The following is a 25,547-nucleotide window of genomic DNA, read 5'->3' on the forward strand; positions in this document are numbered from 1 at the left end:
AACTTCCTGTGTTTGTGCCTATTTTCACTCACCCTGGCACACCTCCTGCTTCCATGTGGTTGGCCAGCGTGACATCATGTGACCAAACATCATACTGCCATTTCTGAAGTCCGATGACCCCGCACAGAACGTTCCCTGAATGCACGCCAACACGCATATTGATGTCAACCCCTGTGGCATCACGCACTTTCCTGTCATGCATCAAAACCACACTTATAACTGTGGAGGAGGGAACAAAATCAACATCCAAACGATCCATTGTGTTTAAAAAAAAATACATCTAATAAGCCATGTAGAGGCAACCAAGACTAAGTACACGACTTATTTGCACACCATGTAGATATAATTACGACTGATTATCAGGAAGGTGGGAGGGATCTTTTAATGAAGACAACACATCTTGTAATGAAGCAATTGTTAAGCTGCTATCAATCATTAGTGGTTGACTAAGATTTATAATTTAAATACGCATGAATAATTGGAATACTTCTAGTTAGACATGTGACTTACTTGATGGCCTCACACATGTCCAGGCCCATTTTGACACAATTCTTGGCGTGATTTGGTAGAGATTCCGGTAGGCCAGATACACAATAGTAACAGTCACCAAGGATTTTTATCCGCATACATTCATTTTCCTGCGTACAAAAGATGAAGCACAGGGTAAGAAAATCTCCACACTGAGCCTTGTAAAATTAACTCATTTGCTCCCCAAAACGTATAAAACGTTCTATTTTAAATATTACAATGGTCCCAAAAATGTGTTTCTTTATGCTAGCTAGAGCATACAGAAAGCTTTGATGCAGCCTCTGACCTGAAGAGGTCGCTCACAGCAATGGTAGTTATTACAAAAACGGTCAGCAGAGTATAAGAGATCAACCAGGGGCATGTTGCAAAAAGCTTTACAGTATTCCCCAGTGTTTTCAACAGGTTTGTGAATAATGAAACTTAGCTATATTCTAATTCTAATTGCTGCAAAACAGAAGCAGATACAAATATTTTTTTCCCCTAATCTTTCTTTTGGTAGGTTCCATGTTTTTATAGCAAAGGGAGGGAGCGAAGGGGGTTGCTTCAGTGAAAATGGCTGGGAGTGAATGATATGCCCTAATATGCCTCGTAAACACAATACGCGTGTCTAAATAAAAAAGAATGGTAACACAAAAATAACAATGTAGCCTACTTTGCTAAATGTATTCACCAATTACATTAACTTTGTTATTCAATCATAGTGAGAGTTAAATGATGAATTATTACCTTGGCAATTTGGTCAAATTTGCCAAACAATTCATTTAGCATGTGCACCAGCTCGCCAGGTGAGCAGTCACTGGCAAGGCGTGTAAATCCAACAATATCAGCATACAGTATGCTAAAAAAAGAAACATACAATAATTAATATATTTAAGAAATTACACTTTAGGTTGACTGCATTAAATTAATTAATAACACGTGCCTGACATTAGTATGTCTCTGAACATAGAGGTTGTGAAAATTGTTAGTGTTCTCGATCTGACCAAAATTTGGTCCTTTTAGTCTCTGGATAATCTCTGCTTTCATCACACGGGCAATGTGTGCTGGCAGCAGGGACAACAGCAGACGCTCCTGATGAGACAACAAAAAGAAAATATTCAGAGTCAAAATCTGATAATAACTGGGGTGAAATATTGTGATTAAAACAATGAATTATTTACTATGAAGACAAATTTAATGGCAATTTTTTCACATATTGTGCACAGTTTGTTAGCAATTAAACCAAACACAAATTACATGACATCAGTTAATCCATCCATTCATTTTCTTAACCACTTAATCCTCACAAGGGTCGCAGGGGTGCTGGATACTATCCCAGCCGGCTGAACTGGTTGCCAGAACATCCGTTAATAAAAAACAAAATAAAAGCAAGATGACTGACTTTATTACTATATTGATTTGAGGTGAGGGATTCAATTGTGCTGACTCAACTGCTCAACACAAAGGACTTTAAAAAAAACAAAAAAAAAAAACATGTTGCAGTGCAGAATTATTGGGACAATATTTTATGTCAGCTTGGCGTCCAAATCAACAATGTGATTAATGATAGAAAATCTGGCAATGGTCATCATTTCATTGCTCACTGCAGTAAAAGTGTAAGCCAACGTCACACTCCACAGTGTTATTGCCACTACCTGCTGCATGAAGGAGAGCCCCATGGAGGCTGTTCAACAAACATTACTTAATTTAATGATGACTCACATAGTCCCCCTTGGACTATTGATTCCAAAAGCACACTCTCACTATTTGACACTTTGGATGGAAGCACGACGCAAACAGCATCTTTTATGAGTCCACCTAGCACAAAAGAGCATAAGTGTGAAATAAAAACCAAATATCAAAATTTATAGAAACATGGTCTACGTATATAGAATTTTTTAACCTAATTCTGGTTACTTAATTCTGTCTGTTAGCGAGAGCCACTATATCGTGATAACTTACATTGATGTTTCTGCATTTGGCAATTTATTATTATATTATATTATCAGTATGGGATTTTTTTTAATGGGCTTTAGGTGAACTGATGAATGCACACACACACGTGCGCACGCACACACACACGCACATGCACATTCTCACCCACATACAAAAAAAAATATATATATATATATATATATATATATATATATGTGTGTATATATATATATGTATATATATTTCAAAAAATTTACAAAATTAAAAAAAAAAACTTTTTTAATTTTTTTTTTTTTTTTTTAAAAGGAGAGCAATGATGATGTCAAATCGAATGAACAATACTGAGCTCTCCTTGAAAAAAAAAAAAAGAGCATATGTGTGTCTGCACTCTGCATTGTGGTTATTGCTAAACACCGCTTGCAGGCAGCCATGACCCACCCAGGCCAAGTTGAAGGTCTAAATGCAACAGCACAAACTAGATTGACCAGGGAAGAAGAAAAAAAGAAAGCTCAACTTTGTAAGACCCTAGCAGTGGCCCAGAGAAAAAAGAAACATCAAATATTTACTGCTCCACACAGAAACAGTCCACATTGTGCATAGAAGATGGTATAATTGTAAATGGCAAATATCCAGTAAGAAAATTGTTTATCAATGCAAAAAAGTATTTTGGTAAACACCATAAATGTATACGGCGGCATATTAGGGCCACGTATAAATATTTTTTTTAGAGGGCGGGGGCAATATTCTGAGAAAAAACTCATTAATTTGCGAGTTTATAAAGTGGCAAATTTGCGCGAAAAAAACTCAAGAAACTTACGAGGAATACACATAGCGTAGCTATAGTCTGATAAGAGGATTTGTTGGTGGTTAACGGGACACTGTTTATAAAAATAAAAAGACAGGATGGAGACTGATTCATTCTTAATTTAAACTTTACTCATCATACACGGCAGCTAGAGCGACACTTCCTGATCCCCTATCAGCTGCCTAACACTAACCAATCAAAAGCTAGCATACTTTAGGTAAATGCAAGTGAATGACGGAGAGCAGCAGATTCGACACATGAACTTGGCTACTTGTACAGAAAATATCAAAATGTATGAACATGTAAATAATAATTCTGGAAACATAAATGTACAAGTAAAAATACATGCTTGAGGCGTCTTTGTCTTTGGCAGTATCCAACGCTTCAAAGTGCAAATGCTTAACATGATATAGTTAAAGCCATTTCTATCTCCTTATTTGAAAACCTGACCAAAAAGTATTAGCACAAACATCCGAGTAGTACGCTACGTGTGTTTCTCGTAAGTTTCTGAGTTTTTTCTCACAAATTTTCCACTTCATAAACTCAAAAATTTGCCACTTTATAAGCTCACAAATTTGCCACTTTATAAACTCGAAAATTTCCCACTTTATAAAGTCGCAAATTTGAGTGAGTTTTTTTTTTTTTTACTGAATACATATATATATATATATATTTACACGTGGCCCTATTACAATGTCGTAAAGGTATACAAGCTAACAGCTAATGTAACGTTGTCTTCTTTTTTTCTTGGCTGTAAAACATTGGACCTCATTATAATTGTAAAATCCTAATGTGAGGACACCGCTTAAGCAATTTCACTGTTGATTTTTGAAGCCTCACATTGGCTCAGAGGCCTGTTGGCATATTGACTCTGTTACCTGCTGTCTCTTTTCAAATTCCAGTTTAATGGGGGATTTGATGCAGTTGCAGGTGTCCTGATAAGTCTGTTTGAGCGCCAACTCCATCAGGTGCTTGTGGTACGCCCCTGCCATGTTGCCACACATGAAAATGATGATGTTGGCCAAAATCTGAAAAATCAGGACAAAAACAAATGTCAGGGTTTTTGAACAGCTTGTGAGTTATCAACAGTTTTCTTATTGGCACTGTCAGGTGAAAAACACTTATGTCAATTTTTTTTTTTTAAAACATTTTTACATTTAGAGGGTGAAACTAAGTACAGACATCCAAAAAAACATAAAAAGTGCTTTTCACAGGACAGCAACGCTATGCTATAATTTAACAAATAATGACAGGAAGCCATTTTCCCTCTCACTTTTGTATCTACTACAAATCTGCTACTTCAAAAATAGTTTCTCATCTTTCATGATTCAGAGTTCCCAGAAAACATTCTAGGAACTCTGACTCATGAAACAGCACAAACTGTAACGTTGATATTTAAATCATGAGACAAGTGCAATAAAAGTAACTAAATGTATTCATCAAGCCATAGCAGGTGGGCATCTATTGTGATGAGGTAGTAACCATAGACAACATTGATGAATAACATCAGAATGCATGACTATCTCGCCCCCTACTCTCTTATGGATGCTTATCCATAGCACAATGAAATCTTGATGCAGAAGAAATATTCTGTTTTCAAATAGGTCACCAGTGTCTTAGCAACAAAGTGTGTCATGGTCTCTCCTTGACACCTTTGTGTTGCGAAACCAGTCATGTCTAATTTATGTTGAGGTTTCTGTTGGAGCGAAAACAAAAGCCCAAACACCTTGACGACAACTTGCTTGCCTTGGAACCTTTGTTCCTTACAAATGTGAGCAAAACACAAAGAAAATGTTGTAACTTCTGATTATTCATTTCAAAGCTTCTTGCTGGCCTTTAAAGTCAGGTGCTAAATTCATTTAAGAGCCGTCTGAATTTGAATTTCTTTCTATCGACATCAATATAATCGTTGTACGCTTTAAAAATCGAAACCATTTAACAACATGCTTTGAGATTTTATACATATTATTCAGCTGTGCGGATCTAAAATCATTAATTGTGATTTCTTCTTTCAAGATTTAGTTTTGCCCAGTTCCAATTCTAGGTTCAAACAATCATCAGTTGGTAAGAGATCTCAACAGTTACAGTATTTAACAAATTAGCAATACTAGGGATGTTTGATACCACTTTATTTTTAGACCAACACCAGAACGAATATTCTTGACTAGTCACCAATACCAAGTATTGATACCACTAGCACTTTTGAGACATACAGCCCCCCCCCCCAAAAAAAAAAACAAATTATTTTAAAGAAAGACTTATATCCAATGTATCATTTTTCCATAACATTTCATGAAAACTGTCTATTCTTTTAATTTCTAATTCTAGTTTTATGATCATAAATGGCGGGTGGGTGGCCGATACTGGTATCGGCTGCCGTCACGAGTATCGATGCCTTGAAATAAGGTTGGGTATTGGCCTGATACTGATATCTGGTATCTGTACTCGCCCATCCTCAAACAATGCTATGAGATACTTCTCCTTTCAACTTTTTGAATTGCATCAAAACACTAAATTTGGTTAAATTGTGATATATATATATATATATATATATATATATATATATATATATATATATATATAGTTGAGTTTCTTTTCGAAATGTCTTACTTTACAAAACATAATCTGTGCTGATTTCAATAGGGATCATTGAGGGATGAAACAGGGATGAAAGGATCGAGAACCAACGACTTTTGGAGAACTACCAAGGTCTTTATGCTGTTATCTTGCCAACCAAATCATACATGTGCAATTCCGAGCGGATTTGTGCATGTTGCACAGAGCTAACAGACACGCAGTTAGTCCAGTTTGAATTAAGCATATTGCTATAAGTACATCTCTTAATTTGTCAGATTACCCATAAAATTTCAGTGATGGTTGTAAAAGGATGACTCACACCGTGCATTTACTGGCATTTATGGACCCATAAAGGATTTTACTGCATCACCATTATGCACGAAAGCTGAATTATATTTTTCTAAATGCTAGTTGGTCGCATGTTTTTCCTTTCTTTTATAAAAGAAGATCATAGTTAAATGAGCCATTTTGATCAAATTCTCAATGAGCTTTGTAAAGTTACGATGGCAGTCAATATTGTCATTCATGTTCTCGTAAGTCAACCTGGTGAGACTCAACAAAGAACACAAATTTCAGGAACTTTAATGGCTGACCTTTGTGAGACATCTTTGTTCACTCTGAACTGCTTCGTCCGATCTGAAAGATTTAAGTAATCCCGATATAGAGTTAATTAAACCCCCCTACGGACCGCTCTTTTTGGACTCAAAGTGTGAGTACCTGCAAGTGGGTCTGTGCCAGTAATTGTCAAGTCTATCACTAAGCTAAATCTATCTCTTTCATTTTGTATTTTTAGGACAAGCTGGAGTAAGCATTTGGCGTTATTGGGACAGTTCAAGATTATCTCAATCTGCTTAGTATAAATTCAATTGGCCTGCAAAATGAAATTATTGTTATTCAACAACAGTCAGGAGAATAGCAGTAAATAAATACATTTAAATTGCACCATCTACTATTTTCTCTTAATGCCTCCAAGATTTGTATGAATTGTCTCTGACTTTAAGCCTCACCTGCCATACTACAGGTTCCATGTGATCGGCTGTAGTGGACAGGCAGATACTCAGCACAGCAGTGTGCGAGGCAGAGGTGACAACACTGGCGATGATGGCATCCCGCATGGAGAATGGCAGCATCGTGTAAACCACAAAAACAATGAACAGAAAGAAGGACACCTGTAGAGAAAGAAATTAAATGTTTGCAAAAAAAGTCAACCATTTTATATAAATCTTAAAGTTATCAATGTGCTTGAAGAAATGTCAAGACAATCATTGGAAAAAACTTGAAAAAATAATATAACATTAATTTAGTTACCCATTTTATATTTCTTACATCAATTGATACAATTACAATTATTTTTATTTTATTTTTTATTTTTGCAGGTGTAGCTCTCACACCTCTGACTCCTCCTGTAAGACATCTGTTTATTAAGTTTAGCATGTATGATAATTCTTATTCTGTTTCACTTAGGGCACTATTTTCATGCCCAGCACAAGTCTAGCCCACAGCGCAGTCCAATTGTGTGCATGGGTAAAGTTTTCTTTCTTTCTTTTGGTGTTAAGCCAGGCTAGCGCATGTAAAAGAGGGACTATTGTGGGAGGGAATGCAGCTGACTGCCGGCCTATCGAAGCGGCTCCCCTCATTATTCCAATTAAAAGGGGAAAGCAAATTAGATTAATTTTGAATAATAATCATAATATTAATAGATATTTATGTTTTTTTTTCTTTTTCTGGTGTATATTTTAATACATTCACCAGGGCTGATTTTCTCTGTGTAATTTAATGGCATCTAATTTATGTAATCCACTTTAAATCCTCCATTCTTAAGGAAACCACATCAGAATAAATGTATGCTTTTTTTTGCTGTGAGATTATCTCCCTATTTGTGAAGCATGTATTTATTTCGCCACTTATTTCTGAATAATATCGTTCCAACAGCAGCATTGCTTAGCACCACTTAAAGCTCTATGTTTTCTCCATCTGTACCTTCCCGCAGCACCCGAGGTCCGACACTATTATTGCTTCTTGTCCGTTACCCTCAGGTGCTTCACAAGGTTTGTTGTGTAGCTCTAACACCTTAACCCTTTTCCACTGCGCTTATCATGAGTGAATATATGCATTCCTCACATGAGAATGGCTAGAAATTAATACAAAGGCTTGAACAGCATACTGTATGTGGATCGATTACAATGAGGAAAAAAAATCACGAAAAAACGGACAAAGATTCTTCCACTGAATCCTTGGCAACATTTAAGAAATTGGTGTGGCAAAAATAAACACATTGTGATACAAATACGGCATATACGTGACATAAAGTGTCTCCTTGTGCGCAATTGGTCCCATATAAACACCAGTAGCCCGATCCGACCTGCCTTGTTGTAGGCTGCAGGAAAAGGGACAGTCAGCACTTCTACCTCAAACCTGGCACTTCTAATGTAACATGACGAGTGCTTAGCATTTTTACATTAGAGGACCCACACATTGCTCTACTCTTTAAAACTCCCTCCTGTAACTGGTGCACAGTTGAGGCAGATCATCTGCTGGCGTGCATGAGAGAAAGAGGTCAGTGTTTCTCTCGGGCTGCACTGAGGTTGTCAGTTAACCTTTTTCTGGTTTGGGGCAGCCAGATTGAAAGCATTGCAGATGAACTGAAAATGAAACACCATATCACATTTTTAACTAACCTAAGAAGACTGTCATATATTTTGTGTTGACCTTTTCTTTTTATTCTTTCGTGTGTGTTGATTAGAGGCAGATATCACACGTTTTTCTTCTTTCTGTCCCCTTTCGTTTCTTTTTCTTTTAAAGAATGAAATACATTTTTTAATTAATTGCATTGAAATTATTTCATCCAGTTTCCATATCATTTGGCGTTATTAGGGCCACGGGTGAGCTGGAGGCAACAACCAATCGCGGTTCACACTAAAAATTCAGAAATCAACAATAGTGAGAACTGAAGGGGAATATATATATATACATATATATATATATATATATATATTACTGTTAAAAAACGAGAGTGATATTTGTCGTGAGGTAATTTTTCTGCCACTCGATGGCATAATTTGTAAGACATTAGTGACAGCTCAGTGCATTTTTTCTTTTCATATTAAGACCTATCTAATCTTTAACATGAAGTAACTTTTGAAATTCTGCACAATTTTTAAATTGTAAAATACAACTTGACCCCAGTCTCCACAAATATATGCAGCATTATTATTATTATTATTACATTTAGTACTGCTAAATTTTGCCATGGACGTGTCTGCTGCATTGTGACTGGAATTCCCCCAGTACAGGTTTCCCCAAGTAAGGGGGCGGTCATTAATCGTTAAAAAAAAATCTGTGGCGTTAAACGAACTTTCAATTAACTCTCACAGACAATAAATGCCCTTTTAATTACGTTCCATAATTCGTGTTATATACCAGTGGAACCTTAATATTTGACCACCTTCCAACTGATACTCCTCCATATGGCAGCAGAGAGAACAATGTCAAACTGCCTATTAAAAGAAATTACTGCAACCAAGGTAGCAACGAATTTATAATTATAAATGGCTGGGTAAAGCCGCAGTAAATGATGTCAAGGTACTGCTTTTTTTTAATATACTTTTGACAATGAAACAGGATCTTAGTTTGAAGTAGCTTTGACCTCTTCTTTTCTCAGACATGATCTCTGAGCAAGAATAATACCATTGCTTCTTTGCACAATATTTTTCATTTCATAGAGTAAGTGACCACTTCTTTTTTAGAATCTTGTTAGAATTGGTCAATTGTGGAGAAGAGAAGTAACTTTAAGGTAAAGGCAAGAAGTCATGTGTTTGGTAGGAGGAGGAGGAGGACACAGTACTTCTTTCTGTCGTCTTGATTCTAGGTCAACATTGCCCCTTAATTAGTTGAGTAACTGGCTGCGGTGTTTTTGCAGGAAAGCAAAGGCTTTTCTTATATCATATAGGCAGAAAAGCTTGAAATCCTAGAGTGGAAAAAAAAATTAAGGTTGTAAGTTGCTGTTAAGTCAAAGCAAAAATGAAGAATTGTACGGAGTAATCACAATAAATTTAATGCTAATCAATAGCAATTGCGATGTTTGAGCTTCATAGGCAGTGTTTGTTATCCTTAATGTACCCTCTGATATCTAATGCCACTAACTGGATCAAGAAACTGGTAGATAAGGAGGCTAAAGATACCTGTTTATCTCTCTCTCGTACCAAGGTTCAATGTGGTAATGAAATTGTGAGAGCATTCCTTCCATGTGGCAAAGGCAAGCAAATAAGGACCCACTCACTGACAATTATGTTGTTAAGACTTTTTTTTTTTTTCAAGATTCAGGCAACAGTGCTGCTACCAGCCCATGAATCAAATCCTCCATAATACCACAGCGGGTTCATAAAACAAATTATGGAGATAGAGTGTCCGATTCCATCAAGCTTTTAGTCCACAGTCTGTATGCGGGATCCGCTTAAAGGCTTGATTTGCAATGCAAGCATGTACCATTAGTGTCAGTCTCTTATGCCCCCCCCCCCCCCCCCACACACACACACACAAAAGACAATTTAATTGCATACTAAACACATTACATTAAAAATACACATAATGAAGGTGTTTAGTTTGCACCTTCTCAAATCAGACAGGGCTATAGTGATAAATGGATTGAATTTATGCAGCATTTGCACCTTCGTGGTGCTCAAGGCAGTTAAGCGTACGCGCACACACACACTTCCATATTCATGGCAAAGGCAACCATGTGCAGCGTAAATAAGCTCAAGACGAGATTCAAAGAAACATGATCCGCTTTATTACTGCACATTTCTTGATATCACCATAACTTGCATCACCCCATTTTGTTGTCCCCCACCTCTCCAATTTCATGCTTCCACACAACACATTCTCAGTTCCAAACTGTGATCTTTCAAAGTGCGGGTAGAGCTTGATCTCAAAGTCAATAAATTGACTTATCTACACTGAACAAAAATATAAACACAACACTTTTGTTTTTGCTCCCATTATCGTAAACTAGACTCAAATTCTCCAATTTCCCTCAAATATTGTCCAGAATCTGAATTTGTGAGCATTTCTCCTTTGTCAAGATAATCCATCCCACCTCACAGGTGTGGCATATCAAGTTGCTGATTAGACAGCATGAATATTGCATAGGTGTGCCTTAGGCTGGCCACAATAAAAGACCACTCTGAAATGTGCAGTTTTGTTTTATCATGGAGGTCTGGGGGTTCAGAAAACGAATCAATGTCTGGTGTGACCACAATTTGCCTCACTCACTGTCTGCCACCTGCCCCGAACAGTGAAAACCGGGAGTCATCCGTGAAGAGAACACCTCTCCAATGTGCCAGACGCCATCAAATGTGAGCATTAGCCCACTCAAATCGGTTACGTCGATGAGCTGCAATCAGCTTGAGACCCCGACGAGCATGCAGGTGAGCTTCCCTGAAATGGTTTTTGACATTTTGTGCAAAAACAAACCGATTGTTGCGGCAACAAAAGAGAAATGCTCACTCACACAGATTTAGACAGATTTGTGAACAAACAATCCTTGACATTGCGGAAGCAAAAATTGACCCGCTGGGCTCTGTGCAGGAGATTGATGTAAAGTACACTTATAAACTGCAAGATCTCCTCCCCTTGCGGATGGTGTAGTCGGCCACACATGTCAAGTTAGCAATTGGCCAATTGTGCGTTTGTGGGTGACAACCCAAAAAATAACAAAAAAATTTTTTTTTAAAAAATTGCGTTAACGAAATATAATAAAAATAAAAATCATATTAATAATACAATAAATATAAAAAAAATGCCTAAAAAATGAAAACTAACTGAAACTACATTTAATGTTTACAAAACTAATTAAAACTAACTATACTATACTATACTATACTATACTACACTATAACTATTATCATAGTCAAATGTCTTTCGTTTTAGTCTTCATTCATTTAACTCATTCACTCGCAGCCATTTTCAAATGTAGCCGCAAGGGAGCACAAGCCAGTGTCCTGCTTACTGTAGGAGTACACAGGTAGACTACATCTCGTGTAGACGGTGTAATCTGAAGGGGATCAGCGACTGCAAAGTCGTGCTAGGTGAGAGTGTAGCCAGACAGCATAGGATGGTAGTGTGTAGGAGGACTCTGGCGGACAAAGACGACAAAGGCAGAGCAGAGGACGAAATGGTGGAAGCTGAAAAAGGAAGAGCGTTGTATGACTTTCAGGAAGGAGTTGAGACGGGATCTGGATGGTCAGGAGGTGCTTCCAAATGACTGGACAACTACAGCAAATGTGATCAGGGAGACGGGGAGGGCAGTCCTTGGTGTGTCATCTGGAAGGAAAGGCGATAAGGAGACTTGGTGGTGGAATGAGGAGGTGCAGAAGTGGATCCAGAGAAAGAGGTTAGCTAAGAAGAAGTGGGACACAGAGAGGACTGAAGAAAGTAGACAGGAGTACAGGGAAATGTAGCGTAAGGTGAAAGTAGAAGTGGCAAAGGCCAAACAAGGGGCTTACGATGACTTGTATGCTCGGTTGGACAGTAAGGAGGGAGAGACTGATCTATACAGGTTGGCAAGGCAAAGAGACAGAGATGGGAAGGACGTACAGCAGGTTAGGGTAATAAAGGATAGGGATGGAAGCGTGTTGACAGATGCCAGTAGTGTGATGGGAAGATGGAAAGAGTACTTTGAAGAGTTGATGAATGAGGAAAATGAGAGAGAACGAAGAGTAGAAGAGGTGACTGTTGTGGAGCAGGAAGTAGCAAAGATTAGTAAGGATGAAATGAGAAGGGCATTGAAGAGGATGAAGAGTGGAAAGGCACTCAGTCCTGATGATATACCTGTGGAGGTATGAAAGGGTCTAGGAGAGGTAGCGGTAGAATTTCTGACTGGATTGTTCAACAGAATCTTAGATAGTGAGACGATGCCTGAGGAATGGAGGAGAAATGTGCTGGTGCCCATTTTTAAGAAAAAGGGAGACGTGCAGAGTTGTGGCAACTACAGAGGAATAAAGCTGATGAGGCACACAATGAAGCTATGGGAAAGAGTAGTTGAAGCTAAACTGAGGGCAGAGGTGAACATTTGTGAGCAACAGTATGGTTTCATGCCCCCCTCCCCCCCCCCAAAAAAGAGTACCACAGATACAGTTTTTGCTTTGAGGATGTTGATAGAGAAGTACAGAGAAGGTCAGAAGGAGCTGCATTGTGTCTTTGTAGATCTTAGAAAGCTTACGACCAGAGAGAAACTGTGGTTTTGTATGAGGAAGTCTGGAGTAGTAGAGAAGTATGTTCAAGGTGCAGGACATGTATGAGGACTGTAAGACAGTGGAGAGGTGTGCTGTAGGTGTGACGGAGGAGTTCAAAGTGGAGGTGGGACTACATCAGGGATCAGCTCTGAGCCCCTTCTTGTTTGCTATGGTAATGGTCAGGATGACAGATGAGGTTAGACGGAAATCTCCATGGACTATGATGTTTGCAGATGACATTGTGATCTGTAGTGAGAGCAGGGAAAAGACCAAGAAGGTGGAGGAGTTGAAGTATTTAGGGTCAACAGTGCAGAGCAATAGAGAGTGTGGAAAAGAAGTGAAGAAGCGTGTGCAGACAGGCTGGAACGGGTGGAGAAAAGTGTCAGGTGTGATGTGTGATAGAGTTTCAGCTAAAATGAAAGGAAAGGTTTATAAAACTGTGGTGAGACCAGCGATGTCGTTTGGCCTGGAGACAGTGCCACTGAGGAAAAGACAGGAGGTAGAGCTGGAGGGGACAGAGATGAAGATGCTGAGGTTCTCTTTGGGAGTAACCAGGATGGATAGAATCAGGAATGAGTACATCTGAGGGACAGCACATGTTAGAGGCTTTGGAGATAAAGTCAGACAGGCCAGACTGAGATGGTTTGGATATGTCCAGAGGAGAGATAGTGAGTATATTGGCAGAAGGATGCTGATTTTCCAAACGCCAGGCAGGAGGTCTAGAGGAAGACCTAAGAGGAGGTTTATGGGTGTAGTTAAAGAGGACATGAAGATAGTTGGTGTGAGAGCAGAGGATGCAGAGGACAGGGTTAGATTGAGGCATTTGATTTGCTTTGGCGACTCCTGAAGGGAAAAGCCGAAAGGAAAAGAAGTAGAAAGAAGATTTGCAGCCATTTTCACTCAAGCAACCCCCTTTGCTCCCGGCTGTTTTACTGCAATGATTTTGACTGATTTTGCAAGGCCCACAGATTATTCTGTTCTATTGCTATAAAAACAACACCTACCAAAATAAAGATTAGAGTCTCTTCTTTCATCAGAAAAAAATATATTTCTATCTGTTTTCGTTTTGCAGCAATTAGTATTAGAATATAGCTAAGTCTCATCATTATTCAAAAATCTGTTTAAAACAGTGGAGGGGGGGGGAAACTTTTTCGCAACATGGCCCTACTCTGCTGCCACCTGCTGGCCGTTTTTGTAACAACTACCATTGCTTCAAGCATTCTCTTTAGTTCAGAAGCTGCATCAATGCCTTCTGTATGCTCTATCTTAAAAAAAAACATTAAAAATAGATTTTTGTGAGCATGGTAATATTTAAAATAGAACGTAGTTATACGTTTTGGGGGGCAAATGAGTTAATACATGAGCCTTTGGGGATTATTTAAAATGTGATTTTAAGTATATATATTTTGATATTAACGGGAATAAAGACGTTTGAAAGCGTATCGCACAGAAGTGATGTCATCTAGCAGCAGCCAATAGAAAAGCACCTTCAGATGACGTCGCTCCTAAGGGACAAATTTGCATGCTTGACTTTTGGCTCCAGTGGCTCTAAGTGAGTTTTATTTAAAACTCATAAAAACTAACAGAACCACCCTGAAAACTAATTAAAACGAACTAAAAAAATTAATTTAAAACTCAAAACGAAATAAAAACTAACTAAAATGAAAATTCCTAAAGCAATAATATGACAACTTCAACCACCCACTCAATCCAATTCAAAAGACAAATGGGCTTATTCTGTTTCTTTTGTGGAACCAGAGGTGTGTGCATCAATGAATTTTGAGCGTCCATCATTCGGCAATCGTCAACAGTCTGGACAACCTTCCATCATCGCCAACCCGTCAATATTTCAAGCCGAATCGCATTGTAATTGTCAATCTGTCATTCGTTATTCCTCAGCGAAATGTACGTCCGTCAATGTTTCCGTCTTTCAGTAGCAAAATGGGCGTTCCATCATTGACGGATTGACGGACGATTACAGTGATGGACAAAAAAACAACTTCCGACAATGCTTAGTCCGTCAATTTTTCAAAGTTTCCCGTCAATCGTCAACAAAACGGGCGGCCGTCATTGAAGGACCTTTCGTCAATATTGACGGAATGCCCACCTCTGGAACCGTCTGTCAAACGACTGTATGTAGAAACATGATCAATCTTGGAAAATTATCCTGCAAATATGGTACATTTGTAGGCTGACTCTTTTTTTTATTTGTAGGGGTGCATCTTTTTTTTTATATAAATATATTTTTTTCTACACAAAATTCAGATTTGTGCTGACAATGCTAAAAAAACACAAAATGAAAAGTTTGGTTCCTGCATGAGGGACAGGCAGGATGATAGATGGGAAGCAAATGAGGGAGGGCAGAGACATTTCTCAGCAAGGGGTAAAAGCTGGACCACACAGATAAGCCCTTCTCCCTAGCATTCACAAACAGAGGGCGCTTTGTGGGGAGTGGATAAGCATTCAATTGATTTCAGGTTGGGAAATGGAGACTCAAATGTATACAAACCAACCCTGGCATGCTGAGAATAGGAAATGCGACTTTAAGCCTCTACTACTGTATGTTTATCTGAACTGGCAGGTCAGTACTGATAAAGCAGTTTGTTATCAACATAAATAACTTTTTTTTTTTGACAGCAGATAAGCGATAAATTGTATTCGAAAAAATGTGGAAATGTCAGAAATACTGGTGCACGCCTTTTGGTGCGATGCGAGTGCATTTGTGCAAATTTCGGTGACTGAAAAATACATAATTTTGTAGCTGAACCTGAACCATGAATGAATTATTGCACAAGGCGGAAATTCATTCCCTTCTTTTAAGATGCTTGAAAGTAAGTGGAAAATGCATGTTATGACGGTGTAATGGATGTCAAGTCAGGAGTGTGAGTCAACAAGCCAATCTGGCCAAATAAATGTTAATTAACATGGATGCTGCAGTCGGAGTGCACTGATGGCATAATGGGCTGATATTTTCAATGAGTGGGAGAGGGATGAATAGAATGACGTGCGAATCGGTGCGGCTGAAAATGCTGCTTTGTGACAAATTAGTCCACATTAGACATCTGTATTCATAGGTGCTGGTGAATAACTCTTACTTGTACTGTAAGCAAACCATTCAATGTTCTCTGCAAGTTGCATCAATACAACAGCACTTCTCTTATGGAAAGAAGCAGGGTTTTGATCCTGACACATCCAAATGCAATGTAGACAATGAAGAAATACAATTATATCCCTTGAAAAGCTGTGATCGGAGCATGATACATTAACAGTATGTGAATGAGCTCATCTATATTTTTGACATATTGCCTTTTTAAGTAAAATTAAAACATGTAATATAAAATATAGAGGAGATTGGAGCAAGTTGTATCACCTCTTATACTTTTATATATTTCTTGGAATCAATGCATCTTATATAAACTAAATGTAGACCAGATGAAAGACCAAAGGCTTAGGTATATTTTTTTGCATTCATGTCATTTTCATACTTTGTGTCAGTGCAGAGTTCTAAGCCATCAAATAGAAGGAGAGAAGATGTGACATGTTGCCCCACTAATGGGTAAGTTGTCACACTGTACGGGGTAAAATGTCACACTGGATTTTGCAACTAATACAACAAGGACAAAATGATCCTTGTTCTCCTGTTTTTGTGTTTGTTTATTTGTTTTTACAGCCACAGAAATTGTTTATCATTGATCTTGAAAATTTACACAGTCATTAAGCAAACATCAAATATTTTAAAATAGATTAAAGTCCTTAAGAATTGCTGGCTTGTAGGTCATGGCTCTCAGCCTCAAATACCTGTTTGGCTTCTCTTAAACTGGAAATTTGAGATTAAATTGAATTTTACAAAAATAAAGCATTTCGGTTAATGAATGGATGGTTCATCGTGAAACTTATATAAATATATAAATATAAACACTGTAGTTCCAACAGCAAACAAATCTATTTTTGAACAATGAAACAGAACATGGAAAATTAATTTCCTCACTCTTCAGACTCTTAATCTGAAGAACAATTCTGGCATACGTAAACAGAGTTGCCAGAGGTGCATTTTTCATCGGCCAGTTCTTTCCAACCCAAAAATCTGATTGGTTGGACGATTGGCGATCAACGGTTCTCAAATTAGATTGCAAAGACATTTCAAAGACAATTTATCTTACCTACCAACACAGAACTGTAATTTGACTCGACAAAAGCACTGAGATGCTTAAGATGTAGTTTCTGTAGTTTAAGATACTTCTATGTCAAACTAATAAAAGAGAAGAGCATTACAAATAATATAAGTTAGTATTGGAATATTGAGGTAAGAGATCAAGTGGGCTCACTTTTCTCAAATCTCTTCACAAGAGGGCTTTTGGGCAACCAAGAATTCTCCCTGCAGGGCATTCAAAAGAATTCAAGTTTAAGGCACTTCCACGTTGGCCTCATTTTCAAACCCGAAAGCTATGTTTAGTTATTTATACCATCTATGAATAAATCACAAAATGCCTCACATGCTTTTACGTAAGAAATAAATTGACCACAAAATATCATTCTGGGGCTTACCTGGTCCCATGGACAGACGATCCCACCGGAAAACATAAAAAGGTAACCCATAGTAAGCAAGCAGGCCCAGATGACAAGGGAGAACACCCGGAGAAGCTTCTTGAAAATGGATTCAATGCAGACCAAAACAAATACGGCCAGGAAGATCGCCAACGCTGTGGGCACTGTGATTACAAAGGCCACATGGTCCTCAACGTTCTGGAACAGAAATGACAAGAATTAGAAAACAAGACCTTTGCTCACTCTTAGTGTCTTGAATCAATGGTGACGTTTTAATGAATTCATATAGAAAAGACATTAAATGGCAGAACCACTCATTTGGATCAAAAGTTTTTTTAAGTAAACGTAAAAGTCAAATAGTACAACAAAATTGTATTATTGTAGTAAGCTGCTACTTGTGTCGATATGTTGCTTGATTAGGAAATACAAATATTAAACCAAAATGATAAGCTGAAAGTCAACGCAATAAGCACTCATTAAAATTATATTTTAGTTCCGCATGTGATTTTTACTTCAAAAAAAGACTATGGAGGGTTGTCAAAGACTGTCTCGACTGCCAGGATGTGGCTCGCGAGCTGTAATTCTGCTTTAACTCTTCTTGTAGAAAAGTTGTTGTTTTAATTTACTTTATACACTCTTAAAAAAAAAAAAGTTGTGTCAAACTTTTTGGGGTTATCTATTAAACCCCCAAATTTGGGTCATATGACACAAAATACATTTTTGGGGTTGCGTTGGTTTGTGCAAAACAACCCCATTTTTGTGGTTTGTTTCGTGGGTTATTTATTTGACCCAACTTGTCGGATTAAATGGATAACCAAAAACGTAGTCAGCCCCCTTTTGACCCAATTTGGGGTATTTGACCTAGTTGTTTTTAAAAACATTATGTTATCAATTAAATAAATAAATAAACAAATAAATAAATAAACAAATAAGGCCTGTCTAGGTGTATACACACATTGTTTGTACAGTGTTTCTGAATTCTAACAATCTTAATGATAATTAAATTTAGTGTGAGACAGGCATAAAGAAAACAGCATTTAAAAAGTAGAAAATTGAAAGATCTTAAGGCCACATGAGACAGCCAGAGTGCAAAGCCTTCTAGGTCCTCTCTTCAATTTTCCGAGCACATAAGCCGACAAGCAGGTGGGTGTGAGTCACCTTCCGAGGCACCAAATAGCCCTTCAATGAAATGTTTCAGTACTTTAATCTGATTTGCTAAATGTTATCTATGTCAACTAATACCATGAAATAAAACACCTTTTACTTTGACCTCTGCAGACACAATCTTTAAAAATTTTATGTACAAAATATTTTTACTTATGAAGGCAAAATGAGGCTAAATAAGCATTTACACTAACCTTACCTAAAATATATTGCATTAGGCATATTAAATTAATTACCTTTCAATAGACAGTATACATTTTTTTTGGTACAATTTTGTCATGACTAAGGAAATTTTTTTTAAATTTACATTACATTTTCACACAATTTGCTGAACATGGTTGTGGTCTCATGCAGTAGAATCAGATGCTTTAAATATATATTCATCTAATTTGGATGTATCAGACTTAGGGTGCAAAGAAATCTTTAAAAAAAAGTTTATGAATAACAGAACTGTATTAATGCATATTGTAAATCAGCTATCTATATGGACTTTTTTGATAAATCTTTTTTAATGGAGGGATGTCACGTAAGAATATACAGTACATCCATTATGGATTTGAAGCTGCATTTCTGTTTCTGAGATACACTTAAATATGACAGTTCTTATAAAAATTTCAGTACTTTTTTTCCAAGGTGACTATAAAAGGACGTCATAGTGGAGTGAGAAGGCTTGGTGATGGGAACCACATGTGCCACTCACAGCTAATGTTTGCTTCTTCTTTGCTAGTGTGGCACTGGGTGACACTGACAATGACTTAAAGGATATTGATCATTGCGGCCGCATTTATACGTAGAGACACACTAGTCGAAGAAACAATATTGGCTCCTATTATCCAGGCTGGGTGTTGATCCCTTCTTTACATTTTCTGTTTGGAAGGACATACAATTTGCTGACATCTAAGAAATCCGTAATCTCTAGTGAGCTTGTATATACCGTACATGAGGAAATGCTTGAGGTTATTTATTCTTCGCGAGTAAATCAAAACCTATTTGCAGGTTCATTTAGGACTGCAAAACCTCTTATGTGAATGGCACTAGTGTAATATAATTCAGAATGGAAGCAACATTTTGGGGAAAAGCCACCGCCATTCGTGATCTTGTGTGTTTTCCTTTGTAGACTTTTTTTGTGTCATATAGAAAGATTTAAAAAAAGAATGCTAGAAGAGAAAATTTGAACTTTGAACTTAATATGCCTGCCTTAAAGCAACACTAAGGAACTTTCAGTTTACGTTGATTATGGCGGCGGCACCATATGGACAAACGCGGTAAATTACCGTAAGAGGTTCCACTACAGAATTAATATTTTACATGTCATCGCATATACTTTCATCTCTGAGCTTTTCCATCTGTTACAAAGCATTTAGGGTTTTCCTCCACTCCCTCCGCCCCCATCTACCCTCCGTCTTTCCCCACGAAAGCAGGCAATGCAGTGGGACAGGAGAGGATGCGTGTGGTTACAGAGAGAGTCGGTCTCGCCCAGAGCTGAGCTCCAAAACAGAACAGGATTTAGGTCAGCCAGCTCGCAGGAAGGGGGGAGAGGGGGGGTGGCGTTAGGATACAAATGAAAGAGAGACAGAAATATGAGGAGGTTAAAGATGACAGAAGCACAGAATGGCCAGAAATAGAGGATGGAGAATGAAATGAGGGTGGAGCTAAAGGTCACGCCAATCTAGCACCGAGCCAGAGCAAAAAAGGCAGGATGTAGGGCAGGAAGGCTCAAGATGCTTGTGCGCTCTCAGGCCAGAAATCCATTGTTCGCAGAATTTCTGTGCGTTGTATTTATTTAACACATTTCAGTCATGCAACTTCCTTGTTAGCATTCAAACTTCAGCCTCTACTTAATTTACAAAAGCAACAGCATTTTAACAGTAGATTCATATGCAATGCTAGCAGCGTCAGACACATTAGTCCACATACCAATTGTGGCTGAAGTGCTGAGTCAGACACTTCCCCACATGGGCAAAACCACAAGCCTATTAATGACCATTTACAAACATCTGAAGAAATGTTGTTGAAAAGCATTCACCCATCATTCCCTATATTGTTTGTGTTTGATCGATTTTGCCTCTTATCAGTAGGCACTTTGCTGACTAATCACACATACAGTAATTGATGAGGTTGGTGTTATTTGCAGACCATCAGGAATGGAAATTGCTGATGTCAACATCTGCATTTGGCAAACCATGCAAATCATTTCCCCATACTTGATTTAGCGCTTGGATGATGTTTGGTATGTTTAGATATTATGCAAATCTGCAATTCTCAGTGGCAGTGCTATGAGGCCATTTTACCGTATTAGAATAATCCCTCCATCAGTGCAGATCCATCAGGGATAGACTAGGAGAGGCTCTCAATTGGTAAAATATGTTAAATGATGAGATTAGGCTTCCTTTTAAAAGCACTGTGGTGCATATAAACAATATGTTGCCCATTGGTCATTTGCTAAATGTCATTTTAAAGCGATTTGACGTCACTTAAGTGAAAGACAAAATGAGCAAAAATCCAAGAAACAAATCTACCTAAAGTTGTTTTATATTTTAAAGGGGTAGTCAAGTCAAACATTTTCTTTACAATGTTATATGAGCCCCCATTCGTCTAATAAGCATCAAAATACACCAGTTTTTATCCATCTTAGGCACAGACTTAAATATGAATTAACTGTCAATGCCAACTATTCGCCTTTGGGAGAAGTGAGGCCACTGGCGACCATCTTACGTTGCCATTCACTATTTATTTACATTATTTTCTGTCTCTATGGCAGAAATTCCACTGTGTATGACATATAGTTGTACCATAAGTCTGGAAGAAGCACTACATGTATATTTCATTGCTACAAAAAAGACTTTTAATTTTCTCATAAAGTATATCTCCGGGTGCTACTCAAAGATTGGTCTGTATCATGTTGTCAGAGCCATCAACAATCAAGTGAAAGTAAAACCAATCACAGCGAAATGTAAACCTAACCTCTGTCAGTCACAATTCACAATATTGAGATAATATACCCTGAATGGTCAATGCAAACTGAAGTTCTCTCTTTGCGAGGATCTCATTACTCCACACAGGGATCCTAGCATAAAACACACGCTGATACCAGTGTTTTCAGCAAAAAAATAAAATAAAATTACAGTAGTTGTCAGTAAAAGTGCCAATGCAAGATGGCTACCCTCTGGCTTCAGCCGCAAGGCATATTGACAGTCCATTCATATATAAGTCCGTGATCGTGAGTGTGAATGATTGCTTGTCTGTGTGTGCCCTGCCTGCGATTGGCTAGCGACCGGTTCAGGGTGTACCCCATGTACTGCCCGAAGACCGCTGGGATAGGCTCCAGCCTGCCTGCGATCCTCGTGAGAATAAAGTTGTTGTTTTTTAAATGGATAGATGGATCTCAGGAGGCGGCTATTTTGCTACTTGCTGTCGACTATTAAATGACATCACACTTGCTTAGCACTCAGGCTGGCCAATCACGGCTGACTTGTTTTATGAGTTTGGTCATGTAGCCATGTGACATTCGCAAGCTGTTTCCTGAGGCCAGAGCAACTATGAAGTAATTTCTAATCCACAGCAAGTGGCAAAATGGCCACCACCTGAGATTGATTAAAAAGAGGTGGATTTTTTAAATTATTTCATATTCCACAAACAAAATATTATTCAGACTGCTAAATTTAGACTACTGGTGACATATGTATGAAGACGTATTAGGGTGACCTATAATTTATTTATTTTTTTTCAGAGAGGGTTATATTCTGAAGTGGCGAATTTGTGAGAAAAAAAACTCAGAAACTTACGACAAATACACGTAGCGTAGCTACAGTCTAACGTGAGGATTTGTTGGTGGTTAATGGAACACTGTTTATAAAATGAAAAAGCAGGATGGAGATGGGTTTTATTCATTCTTTACTCGTCATACGCGGCAGCTAGAGAGACAACACTTCCTGATCCCCTATCAGCTGACTAACACTAACCAATCAGAAGCTAGCATACTTTAGGTAAATGCAAGTGAATGACAGAGAGCAGCAGATTCGACACATCAACTTAGCTACTTGTATAAAAAAAAAAAATATATATATATGAATGTGTAAATAATAATTCTGGAAAAATAAATGTACAATATACATTTTAACAAATTAACTTAAATGCTCTATCCTCAGGTTGTGGACCTTCGCAAAGCAAGGCGTCTTTGTTGCTGGCAGTACCCAACGCTTCAAAGTGTGAATCCTTAACATGATATGGTTCTCTGCTAAAGCAATTAATTCTCTTTATTTGAAAACCCGACCGAAAAATATTGGCACAAATATCCGAGTACGCTACATATATTTCTGGTAAGTTTCTGAGTTTTTTTCTCTTGCAAATCTGCCACTTTATAAAGTTGCAAATTTACACGTTTTTTTCTCGCAAATTTGCCACATTATATTGCGGGGGGTTTTCTCGCAATATTAACCCCTCTCTAAAAAAATATATTTATACGTGGCCCTAAAATGTCGTGTTTTTTTTTTTTTTTTTAACTTCCCCTTTAGTGGTTGTTTTTTGTGTTGGTTCATGTTGTAGCAACAATCCTACAACGACAACATAAATGAAAAGTCTGTAAACATCTCTCACATCAACGAGCCTGAATTTCATATTCAGTGAAAACAGACAAAATACTTTAACGCTTTAGACTTTGTACAGTGTCCCTTTTTATTTCCCAGAGGGTCTTTGCTCCCTTGCTGCATTGAATTTGTCAGCCTTTCCGAGCAGATATAACCGCGTCAAAATACTGAGGGCTCGAAATCACTTCTTCTTTCTGAAGTTCAGTCAACTGTGAGCTCAAACAATAACCAAACCCCTTATTCCCCCCTCACTTTGATCTAACCCTTTCTTCACATTAGTGCTGCCATGTAGACTACATGCAGGGGATGTGCGTTTGTATAAGCTTTTTGGCATGTGCGTGCAGGCTGCGAGCAGCTGGGAGCTGATTTTGTGTTTTTGTGACTTGTGTGTTCTTTTTGCTAACCTTTGCATGTGAAGATTCTCCTGTCAACATCGTTGAAACTTTGTAGGAATGCCCAAAATATACAACATATTTATACTGTTGTTAAGCCGAATTGAAAGTGATGACTTTGCATATGTTTTATCTAGAGCTGTCAAACGATTACATTTTTAATCGGATTAATCACATATTAGCATTTTGATTAATCGCGATTAATTACTTAATAAAAAAGGCTTTTTTATCAATATTTTTTTCCCGCCAAATTTGAAGAGCACCGGCTATGTGTGAATTCTTTTGACATTTAATGTTATGAGGACGCCACTGCACACGCTCTTCCTCCTCTTTTTCTAATCAATTAATTACTTGCATAATTTAAAATGAGGAAAAAATGACCCCAATATTTTGACATGAACAAATATTCTAAATGTCATACGCAAACATATATTAAATGCTTTACTTTAATGCATGTAATTATGTTTATTGCTCAAACAACCTGTTCTACCTTAAACGTAGCCATCCGCTGTCACACTAAAGGATCATCTATGGTCAAAATTAATAGGGCGATTCATCTGCGTTAATTCATGATTAATGCCATGTTTGTCGTTTTATGATTAATTAATCAATTAATACTTTAACTTTGACAGCACTAGTTTGATCACATTTGCATAATATATGCGTAACTGTAGAACTTACCAGTCCTGATGCAAAGAACACAGTCAGCAGAGCCAGGCATGCTCCCATCACTATGAGCAGCAAGAACACAATCAGTGGATGCTGCTGGCTCATACAGTAGTACGACTCATACAACCAGTCTTGGGATCTGCTCCTCCTCCCCTGACCTCCCTTATCCTCCTCACCAGACTCCCCAGCCTGGTCCAGGAGGTACCGCTTCCTCCTTATTGCCTCCTGCCACATGGATCTTGGAGCCGAAAAGGGGGAAGTGTCCGAGAAACCGGAGGAGACGTTGACGTCCGAGGTAATAGTTTCCACTACAGATGAGGGACAGTTGCCGTGTTCTACTTTCCTCCTGCTGCTGCTGCTCCTCTTGGGGATCCTGTTGTGGGTGCTCCTGATGTCCTGTGGAACCTGGGGGACCTGGCCACCCCCCTCCCTTCTTAATTCCTTCAGGCTGATACAAGTGAAAGGTGGCTCTGAGTCAGAGGTACCGTGCGCTGGCCGAAGAGGTGGCAAGAACGCGCCAAGGTTTGAGCGCAGCATCCTCCTCTGCCTCCTCCTGCCAACATGTTGGAGCGGGAAGTGAAGGGAGAGCTGAGACTGAGTGCTCTTTAGAGTCAGAGGGAGAAAGTGGGAGGGAAATGAAGGCTAAGGGGAGGGGGAGAGAAACTAATGGGGGAGGGAGGAAGTTGAATAAGGTACAGCAGCAGAAAGGAAAGCTAAGGAAAACATCATGATGACTACCTCAGTTAAAATTGTTAACTGATCATCTCAGTTATCAGATTTGGATTAAACTTTTCAAAGGGGTAAGGCCTGGCCCAATTCTAATAAAGCTGCAAGAATAAGATCTTGTACACGTTTCCCTTTTTCACGAATGAATAGAGGAATAAGCGGTTAAGGAAATGGATGGAATGATATTATTGCACAAATCTAATGGTAAAAGTCAGATTAATGAAAGGGAGTATTTATGAAGTTGTACAATTTGGTAAGGATTTTTCAATGTTCAAGGAGGTATATGCTCTTAGAGAATATCTTTGCTGCTATGTAAAAAACACTTGTGTCCATTTTATTTTATTTTTTTACATTTTTACATTTTTGGGATGTCTGCATTCAGTTTCGTCCCAAATCATAAAAATGGGGG

General features: G+C 38.2%; 1 protein-coding gene across 2 annotated transcripts in view; it reads right to left on the bottom strand.

Annotated features, from left to right (window-relative positions):
- adcy2a (adenylate cyclase 2a) overlaps nucleotides 1-25,001 on the bottom strand; it is a 43,652-nt gene extending 18,651 nt beyond the window's left edge. Inside the window, exons 1-8 of one of the 2 annotated variants that reach the window (XM_077574839.1) lie at nucleotides 24,425-24,999; nucleotides 17,602-17,799; nucleotides 6,832-6,993; nucleotides 4,126-4,275; nucleotides 1,451-1,599; nucleotides 1,255-1,366; nucleotides 511-638; nucleotides 33-191 (exon numbers count right to left, since the gene is read on the bottom strand). In XM_077574839.1, the coding sequence (XP_077430965.1) occupies nucleotides 33-191; nucleotides 511-638; nucleotides 1,255-1,366; nucleotides 1,451-1,599; nucleotides 4,126-4,275; nucleotides 6,832-6,993; nucleotides 17,602-17,799; nucleotides 24,425-24,949 (1,583 nt within the window). In that variant the 5' untranslated portion in view covers nucleotides 24,950-24,999. Of the gene's footprint in view, nucleotides 1-32; nucleotides 192-510; nucleotides 639-1,254; nucleotides 1,367-1,450; nucleotides 1,600-4,125; nucleotides 4,276-6,831; nucleotides 6,994-17,601; nucleotides 17,800-24,424 lie in introns of both variants that reach the window. The other variant, XM_077574840.1, reaches the window with a different exon arrangement.
- Between the last annotated feature and the right edge of the window lie 546 nt (nucleotides 25,002-25,547).

This window comes from Vanacampus margaritifer, chromosome 9 (genome assembly GCF_051991255.1).
Source record: "Vanacampus margaritifer isolate UIUO_Vmar chromosome 9, RoL_Vmar_1.0, whole genome shotgun sequence".
Classification (NCBI taxonomy): domain Eukaryota; kingdom Metazoa; phylum Chordata; class Actinopteri; order Syngnathiformes; family Syngnathidae; genus Vanacampus; species Vanacampus margaritifer.